Here is a 10,184-nt window from a genome sequence, read left to right on the forward strand (position 1 = left end):
TCTCTCTCTCTCTCTCTCTCTCTCCTCCCACTCTCTCTCTCTCTCCTCACCCCTGCCTCCACTACCTCTCTAGATGCGAGTCATCCTCCTCAACTGGTGCGCCTGGTTCCTCCGCATGAAGAAGCCTGGTGAGGAACGCAAGACTACCACCCCCTCCACCGTCACCACCAACACCAATACTACCCCCAGCTCCGCCACAGGAGGCTACAAGTACTCCCACCCTCCCCCTCACCACGCCAGCACCAGCTCCATCCAGATGGGCTCCATCCCTGGGGGACAGCCCTCCAATACATCAACCACCAACGGCAACATGAACCTGTACTTCGGCTACCACTCTGTGGGTATGGGAGGGATGGGATCCTTAGGAGGGTCCCATGATAACCCCTGCTGCCCACCTAGCAGTGACTCTTCAGGGGTTGGGGTCTGCAGTGGAGGGGCTGGGGGTGGTAGTCAGACCACGGGGACAGGCGGAACGTGTTCCCCCAACGAGGCGCTATTCTCTGACCGGGACGCGGGGATCCTCCGGAGGTTGACGGTGGACCAGATCCCGGAGATCGGGCGGATCCTGGAGGAAGTTCATTTCATCGCCCAGAGGTTCAGGGAGCAGGACGAGGGAGAGGCGGTCTGCAGCGAGTGGAAGTTTGCGGCGGCGGTCGTGGATCGTCTTTGTCTCGTGGCGTTCACCATCTTCTCCATCATCGGCACGTTCACCATCCTCATGTCGGCGCCCAACTTCCTAGAGGCTGTGACCAAGGATTACCTCACCTAATGTGGCTTTTATCTCGGCTGGCTAATTGGGCTAACGCTAATGAACACTGTAGCTAATTGGGCTAACGCTAATGAACACTGTAGCTAATTGGGCTAACGCTAATGAACACTGTAGCTAATTGGCTAACGCTAACTAGCGCTTTAGCTATAATACTAAACAATATATAAACTGTAGCTAACCGCCTCTACTCTGTGAAGCCACTGGAAACCACCTCCCACAGTTTTGAGATAAAATAATCTCTAGAGTTATGACTATTTATGACACCAGTACTTGGAACACCAATGTCTATATTTTGATAATGGGTGTGGATTATTATGGTGATATACAGTATATCTTCTATGTGGGTGTGTTTACTGTCAAAATGGCTACTGTAGCTGTAGTGAACGCTTACCACTCGTTCAGTAACAGTACTGTCAACATGGCTTCCGTAGCTCTAGCCGATGCTTACCACTCGTTCAGTAACAGTACTGTCAACATGGCTTCCGTAGCTCTAGTCGATGCTTACCACTCGTTCAGTAACAGTACTGTCAACAGGGCTTCTGTAACTCTAGTCGATGCTTACCACTCGTTCAGTAACATTACTGTCAACATGGCTTCCGTAGCTGTAGTCGATGCTTACCACTCGTTCAGTAACAGTACTGTCAACATGGCTTCCGTAGCTGTAGTCGATGCTTACCACTCGTTCAGTAACAGCACTGTCAACATGACTACTGTAGCTCTAGTCGATGCTTACCACTCGTTCAGTAACAGTACTGTCAACATGACTACTGTAGCTCTAGTCGATGCTTACCACTCGTTCAGTAACAGTACTGTCAACATGGCTTCCGTAGCTGTAGTCGATGCTTACCACTCGTTCAGTAACAGTACTGTCAACATGGCTTCTGTAGCTCTAGTCGATGCTTACCACTCGTTCAGTAACAGTACTGTCACCATGGCTTCTGTAGCTCTAGTCGATGCGTACCACTGGTTCAGTAATAGTACTGTCAACATGGCTTCCGTAGCTCTAGTCGATGCTTACCACTCGTTCAGTAACATTACTGTCATCATGGCTTCCGTAGCTCTAGTCGATGCTTACCACTCGTTTCAGTAACAGTACTGTCAACATGGCTTCCGTAGCTGTAGTCGATGCTTACCACTCGTTCAGTAACATTACTGTCATCATGGCTTCCGTAGCTCTAGTCGGTACCCCAGTATATAGTCGGTGAGGCTTTAGTTCTTGAACAGTGTGAATTCACTGATACTTTTATCCCTGTCCCCCACCCCTCCTGTCCCTCTGTCCCCCACCCCTCCTGTCCCTCTGTCCCCTGTCACTCCTCTCCTGTCCCTCTGTCCCCCACCCCTCCTCTCCCTCTGTCCCCCACCCCTCCTGTCCCTCTGTTCCCCACCCCTCCTCTCCCTCTGTCCCCCACCCCTCCTCTCCTGTCCCTCTGTCCCCTGTCCCTCCTCTCCTGTCCCTCTGTCCCCCACCCCTCCTGTCCCTCTGTCCCCCAGATAATCAGTCAGATATACCTGCAGTATTACAGTGCTTTCTGAAAGTATTCAGACACCTTGAATTTTTCCACATTTTGTTACGTTACAACTTTATTCTAAAATTGATTAAATGTTTTTTTTCCCTCATCAATTTACACACAATACCCCATAATGACATCACAATACCCCATAATGACATCACAATACCCCATAATGACAAAGCAAAAACAGTTTTGTTTGAAATAAAATCAAACTGATATCAGATTTACATAAGTATTCAGACCCTTTACTCAGTACTTTGTTGAAGCACCTTTGACAGTGATTACAGCCTCCAGTCTTCCTGGGTATGTCGCTGTAAGCTTGGCACACCTGTTTTTGGGGAGTTTCTCCCATTCTTCTCTGCAGATCCTCTCAAGCTCTGTCAGATTGGATGGGGAGCGTCGCTGCACAGCTATTTTCAGATCTCTCCAGAGATGTTTGATCGGGTTCTAGTCTGGCTCTGGCTAGGCCACTCCTGTGTCGTCTTGGCTTTGTCCGTAGGGTCGTTGTCCTGTTGAAAGGTGAACCTTCGCCCAAGTCTGAGGTCCTGAGTGCTCTGGAGCAGGTTTTCATCAAGGATCTCTCTCTGTACTTTGCACCGTTCATCTTTCCCTCGATCCTGACTAGTCTCCCTGCCACTGAAAAACATCCCCACAGCATGATGCTGCCACCACCATGCTTCACCGTAGGGATTGTACCAGGTTTCCTCCAGACGTGACGCTTGGCATTCAGGCCAAGGAGTTACATTTTTGTTTCATCAGACCAGATAATCTTGTTTCTCATGGTCTGAGAGTCTTTAGGTGCCTTTTGGCAAACTCCAAGCAGGCTGTCATGTGCCTTTTACTGAGGAGTGGCTTCTGTCTGGCCACTCTACCATAAAGGCCTGATTGGTGGAGTGCTGCAGAGATGGTTGTCCTACTGGAAGGTTCTCCCATCTCCACAGAGGAACTCTCAAAGCTCTCTCAGAGTGACCATCGGGTTCTTGGTCACCTCCCTGACCAAGGCCCTTCTCCCCCAATTGCTCAGTTTGGCCAGGCAGCCAGCTCTAGGAAGCATCTTGGTGGTTCCAAACGTCTTCAATTTAAGAATGATGGAGGCCATTGTGTTCTTGGGGAACTTCAATGCTGCAAAACTGTTTTGGTACCTTTCCCAGACCTGTGCCTCGACACAATCCTGTCTCGGAGCTTTACGGACAATTCCTTCGACCTCATGGCTTGGTTTTTGCTCTGACATGCACTGTCAACTGTGTGACCTTCTATAGACAGGTGTGTTTCTTTCCAAATCATGTCCAATCAATTGAATTTACCACAGGTGGACTCCAATCAATTTGTAGAAACGTTTCAATGATGGTCATTGGAAACAGGAAGCAGCTGAGCTCAATTTCAAGTCTCATTGAAAAGGCCTTATTTACAGAAGTATTCAGACCATTTCTTTTTTTTTATACATTTGCAAAAAAATCTAAAAAACAGTTTTTGTTTTGTCATTATGGGGTGTTGTGTGTTGATTGATGAGGAAAATGTTTTACTTCATTTATTTCAGAATAAGGCTGTAACGTAGCAAAATGTGGAGAAAGTCCAGGGGTCTGAATACTTATCGAATGCACCGTATAAGAAGTAACAGTTGTTCAGGTTACATTTCACTGTGATTCCATTACAGCTCAGCTTCTCCCTCCCCAGAAACCTTATTAAACTGTATCTAGCTAGAACTGCAATACCGTCACTGCAGATCAGATAGGAGAATCGATGGACCCCATGAACTCTCTGGTTCTCCTCTACAACCTTTCTCTCTAGTGGCACAGCTATATGTTATCTGTGTAGAATATGATACTCTTTGCTACCTGAGCCACTTTCCTTCAGCAGGTGAGCGTTCTATTTTTGAAGCAGTATGTTACCCGTTAGATTTGTAGCTCGTTGTCATCAATACCAGGGTAAATCTAAAACTTCATGGATGTTTTTTCAAGTAAAACTCAACACACACAAAAAAAACAATCTTAAGGGATAAAGTGACACTTAAAAAAGGTATTTTAAAATATATTTTCCTAAGAAGCCCTGTGTGTTTTCCCACGGCGGATACAGACCTTTCGTAGTCCAGGTTGTTTTAGTGTTGTGTTCTCTCATACTGTGTGAAATGAAACCGTCTTTCCTCATCTATCGTTAAGCAAAAGGACATGAAACCAGGGTGACTGGGGGTATTATTGACAGAAAACCCGCTGATGTATACCACAATGTGTGTGTCACCTCGTCGCCGTGTCAACTACAGTAAACTAACTCTCACTATTGCGATCCTCTTATCGTTAAACAGATGACATCAATCATTGAATTACAACAGTCTATTGTTCAATTGTTTTCACGACACTGACAGAACTCAGACTGGGCTGATTCGGACATGAGGTCATTAAAACAAGACTTTGGAGGAGGAGGAGGAGAAGAGCGAGGAGGAGAAGGAGAAGAGCGAGGAGGAGGAGAGCGAGGAGGAGGAGGAGAAGAGCGAGGAGGAGGAGGAGGAGAGCGAGGAGGAGGAGGAGAAGAGCGAGTGAGAGAGAGAAAAATAACTCATAGACTGGCTGGAGGTCCAAAGGTTTGTGGGGTCAGAGACGTCGCCTGATCCACCATCCTGACCACTGCTCTGTTTGGTCTCACCATACCCTGCAGAGAAACAGGATGTGATCTTGTAAGATCATGGGCCCGTATCCACAAAACGCCTCAGAGGAGGAGTGCTGATCTAGGATCTGTCCACGCAACCTTATTCATTATGAATTAAAAAAGCCAAACTGAGCCTAGATCAGCACTTGTACTCTGAGACACTTTGGATATGGGCTCTGAGCCAATCAAAGACGAGGAAAGCCCTAATGGGAAGACCACTAAGCTGTCGTCAGAGGTCATTCAAATTCAACTTTATTCATCCACATGTCATGTTACGTAACAGACACACAAGACTTACCTGTGTCACCTAAAGGAAGGTTGTTGTATCCCTGTCCTGTTGGAACAAGGTTCATGAATCATTGGATTTCACAACCCTACTGACCGGATGTGGATGTCATATGTCTTTATCTGGCCAATAGTCTCATGTTCCACATTCCCTCCCTGTGTGTGTAATCACAGTCATGCCTAGTATTGGACATAGCATGCTTTGTCCTCTCCACTGTGTTAACTGATGTGTGTTTTTGCACAAAATGGCTAAAGAATATCACAAATGTTTTTGAAAATGATATCTAACTAAAATGGGACAAGTTTTGAGTTTCGTACCTATATTTGACAATATGATTAATCACATTTAAAAAACAACAACATCTAAGTCACACTGATGCCCGTAGTTGGGGGTGTCAGCCATTTGTCACAATTGTCACGCGTGTGGTAATATCTTGTTTATGGGTGTGTCTGTGCCTCTGTGTGTGTAATGTCTCCTTAGAAACATGTACATGCATTACCAGTGTATATTATTATACAACAATAAAAAGAGAACTACGTTTACTCCATAAGGGTTCAATCATTCAGGGCCCAGGTAAAAACCCTCGTCCCTATAGTACTAACACAGTTCATCCAGAATCTGTCTCTGTTGCGGTGTCAGTTTACACGGATATAATATCAATTCACTACCTGGAACTAGGGCCAAGAGTTTTCCCTGAACCTAACCTGGGAAAAACTTCCAACTCTACGTTATGGCCCTCGATCCGTCTCTGTCTGTCTTTGCTGTCAGCTTCCAGAGGGGGATGTGACGGGGACGTCATCAACTCATGGCCCTGGGCAAATGGTCTTTGATTCGTGAAGGTAGTGAGGGTGTAGTGAGGGTGTATGGAGGGTGTAGTGAGGGTGTATTTCATCTGCATGGTTTTAGATCCTGCTTGACAAACACTGTCTGGGGAGCTGAATCACTTAGCAGTCTGAGGGACAATCTTTCAATACACCTTCAAGACATCACAGGTGGTTTCGCTCTGTTTACTCTTCAGACACACTGCTTTATTGTGTGTGTGTGTGTGTGTGTGTGTGTGTGTGTGTGTGTGTGTGTGTGTCCGTCTGCACACCTGGAAATCCTCTTATTCCAGCAGGTCTGTTCTGTTTCTCCTCTTTACAGATTCCTCCTTCTGGGTCTTCTGGGACTGTTGCTGCAGGAATACTAAGCTAAGATCTGTGACAGAGGCTTTGAAAATCGCAACAGATCCTGCTGTGCTGTGTGCTTGCGATGTGTGCTTGCCTGTGAGAGAGATTGTGATGTGTGCTTGCCTGTGAGAGAGATTGTGGTGTGTGTTTCTCCCAGTGTTTTGTGTTTGTGCACACGTGTGTGGTTTTCTGTGTCCACAAATCATCACTGTGTCCAGATGTCTATGGTAATGGATTCATGGACACACACAGAAAGCCTTTCCCCCCCATCCACACCTCAGCTTTTAGATGCAGTGTCTGATCCCTTTAAACAACCGACTGGACCGTCTCAATTCAATGTCAGTGCATTTGTAAAACAGCTTTAAAAATATATTATTTTTTACAAATGACAGGGACTCGAAACACACAAAAGGTTTTGATAACATTGGACCGTTGTGTTTGGCTCCAGGCAGCACAGTCTGCCAGTAACACTATTTATCATGGAGTTGATGTCGGAAGTTGACAGTTGAAGTCTGAAGTTTACATACACCTGAGCCCAATATATGTAAACTCAGTTTTTCCTGACATATAATCCTAGTAAAAGTCCCTGTTTTAGGTCAGTTAGGATCACCACTTTATTTTAAGAATGTGAAATGTCAGAATAATAGTAGAGAGAATGATTTATTTCAGCTTTTATTTCTTTCATCACATTCCCAGTGGGCCAGAAGTTTACATACACTCAGTTAGTATTTGGTAGCATTGCCTTTAAATTGTTTAACTTGGGTCAAACGTTTCGGGTAGCCTTCCACAAGCTCCCCACAATAAGTTGGGTGAATTTTGGCCCATTCCTCCTGACAGAGCTGGTGTAACTGAGTCAGGTTTGTAGGCCTCCTTGCTCGCACACTCTTTAACACTTCTGCCCACACATTTTCTATAGGATTGAGTTCAGGGCTTTGTGATGGCCACTCCAATACCTTGACTTTATTGTCCTTAAGCCTTCCACAACTTTGGAAGTATGCTTGGGGTCATTGTCCATTTGGAAGACCCATTTGCAACCAAGCTTTAACTTCCTGACTGATGTCTTGAGATGTTGCTTCAATATATCCACATAATTTTCCTCCTCATGATGCCATCTATTTTCCTCATGATACCATCTATTTTGTGAAGTGCACCAGTCCCTCTTGCAGAAAAGCACCCCACAACATGATGCTCTCACCCCTGTGCTTCACGGTTGGGATGGTGTTCTTCGACTTGCAAGCATCCCCCTTTTTCCTCCAAACATAATGATGGTCATTATGGCCAAACAGTTCTATTTTTGTTTCATCAGACCAGAGGACGTTCCTCCAGAAAGTACGATCTTTGTCCCCATGTGCAGTTGCAAACCGTAGTCTGGCTTTTTTATGGCGGTTTTGGAGCAGTGGCTTCTTCCTTGCTGAGCGGCCTATCAGGTTATGTCGATATAGGACTCGTTTTACTGTGGATATAGATACTTTTGTACCTGTTTCCTCCAGCATCTTCACAAGGTCCTTTGCTGTTGTTCTGGGATTGATTTGCACTTTTCACACCAAAGTACGTTCATCTCTAGGAGACAGAACGTATCTCCTTCCTGAGCGGTATGACGGCTGCGTGGTCCCATGGTGTTTATACTTGTATACTATTGTTTGTACATATGAACGTGGTACCTTCAGGCATTTGGAAATTGCTCCCAAGGATGAACCAGACTTGTGGAAGTCTACAATTTTGTTTCTGAGGTCTTGGCTGATTTCTTTTGATTTTCCCATAATGTCAAGCAAAGACGCACTGAGTTTGAAGGTAAGCCTTGAAATACATCTACAGGTACACCTCCAATTAACTCAAATGTTGTCAATTTGCTTCTAAAGCCATGACATCATTTTCGGGCATTTTTCAAGGTGTTTAAAGGCACAGTCAAATTAGTGGATGTAAACTTCTGACCCACTGGAATTGTGATACAGTGAATAATAAGTCAAACAAATCTGTAAACAATTGTTGGAAAAATGACTTGTGTCATGCACAAAGTAGATGTCCTAAGCGACTTGCCAAAACTATAGTTTGTTAACAAGAAATGTGTGGAGTGGTTGAAAAACGAGATTTAATGGCTCCATCCTAAGTGTATGTAAACTTCCCACTTCAACTGTACATCGCATCTATTAATTTATTAATGATGTCGTCACTTGACTCCCTACCACCATATCTGTTGAGTAGACGGCCTGCCTCTTAATACAACACGACGAGTCCAGTCATCTTCCTCTTCTCCGTTAGCATCGTAGCATCGATACAGGGGGACGTAACAATCAGCCGTGTATCAGACACCTCGACAGCAACGGCCTGTCATAGCATCGTAGCATCGATACAGGGGACGTAACAATCAGCCGTGTATCAGACACCTCGACAGCAACGGCCTGTCATAGCATCGTAGCATCGATACAGGGGACGTAACAATCAGCCGTGTATCAGACACCTCGACAGCAACGGCCTGTCATAGCATCGTAGCATCGATACAGGGGACGTAACAATCAGCCGTGTATCAGACACCTCGACAGCAACGGCCTGTCATAGCGTCCACACAGATCATTGATCTAGATAAACGGCAGGCGGAGACAGGAAACAGTGAAGACCAGAGAGACTCCTCTGCACCATTTCTGTCCCTCCATCTCTCTTTTTGCTCTCCTCCTCCACCTCGCTCCCTGAGGAAACAGTGAAGACCAGAGAGACTCCTCTGCACCATTTCTGTCCCTACATTCTCTCTTTTTGCTCTCCTCCTCCACCTCGCTCCCTGAGGGTGTGATGAACATATATAGTACCTGGCAAAGGGTTTTTCATTATTTTTACTATTTTCTACATTGTAGAATAACAGTGAAGACATTAAAACTATGGAATAACACATGGAATCATGTATTAACCAAAAAAGTGTTAAACAAATCAAAATATATTTGAGATTCTTCAAAGTAGCCAACTTTTGCCTTGATGGCAGTTTTACACACTCTTGGCATTCTCTCAACCAGCTTCACCTGGAATGCTTTTCCAACAGTCTTGAAGGAGTTCCCACATATGCTGAGCACTTGTTGGCTGCTTTTCAACTCATCACAAACCATCTCAAATGGGTTGAGGTCAGGCGGTTTACATGTTGCGTTTAGATTTTTGTTCCGTATAGATCCCTGCATGTGCATTCTAATGTTGACATCACAATGGGTGAGTTACTGTGTTGAAATAACTTTTCAGTAACAGAGGATAAATATATCGTGTTTTTCCTCAGAGAAAAATGTAAATAGATGAAGTCAACAGTGGTTTTTAAATGCAGGAGGACAGCTTTTTGTTCGAGGTGGTCCACTATCGCAGGTGTCCCTTCAGCTGAGAAGGACAGGGGGCTCATGGTTCATTTATAATGGGCGAGACGCAGGACACTGAAGTACCATCTCTTACATGTGAATTAGAGTTTGCCTGACCACGCATCAGATGCATTTTACGTGATGCTCCTGGTGAATATTGACGATCTTACTCTCCTTTCACATTTGCAGGCTACACGAGTGACTATGAAAGCACTGCAGTCTACACTTCCTGTCGACTGTCTGTGTGTGTGTGTGTGTGTGTGTGTGTGTGTGTGTGTGTGTGTGTGTGTGTGTGTGTGTGTGTGTGTGTGTGTGTGTGTGTGTGTGTGGGGGGGGGGGGGGGGGGGGTGATGTAAAGGCATGTCGGGAGCTGTCATTTCAGACACAGGGGTGTTAATATGTTGCTACAGTTCACTGAAAGAAAAGAGAAATGGACTGAACTGAACACACCACACACAATTGAACCCATCAAATCAAACCTGA

At 45.4% G+C, this 10,184-nt stretch overlaps 1 protein-coding gene across 1 annotated transcript in view; it reads left to right on the forward strand.

Moving 5' to 3' along the window:
• LOC116360069 (neuronal acetylcholine receptor subunit alpha-7) overlaps nucleotides 1-769 on the forward strand; it is a 60,268-nt gene extending 59,499 nt beyond the window's left edge. Inside the window, exon 9 of the mRNA XM_031814580.1 lies at nucleotides 74-769. Within this exon, the coding sequence (XP_031670440.1) occupies nucleotides 74-769 (696 nt within the window). The remainder of the gene's footprint in view (nucleotides 1-73) is intronic.
• The last annotated feature ends 9,415 nt before the right edge of the window (nucleotides 770-10,184 follow it).

The sequence above is a fragment of the Oncorhynchus kisutch genome, unplaced genomic scaffold (genome assembly GCF_002021735.2).
Source record: "Oncorhynchus kisutch isolate 150728-3 unplaced genomic scaffold, Okis_V2 Okis07a-Okis12b_hom, whole genome shotgun sequence".
Taxonomy (NCBI): Eukaryota; Metazoa; Chordata; class Actinopteri; order Salmoniformes; family Salmonidae; genus Oncorhynchus; species Oncorhynchus kisutch.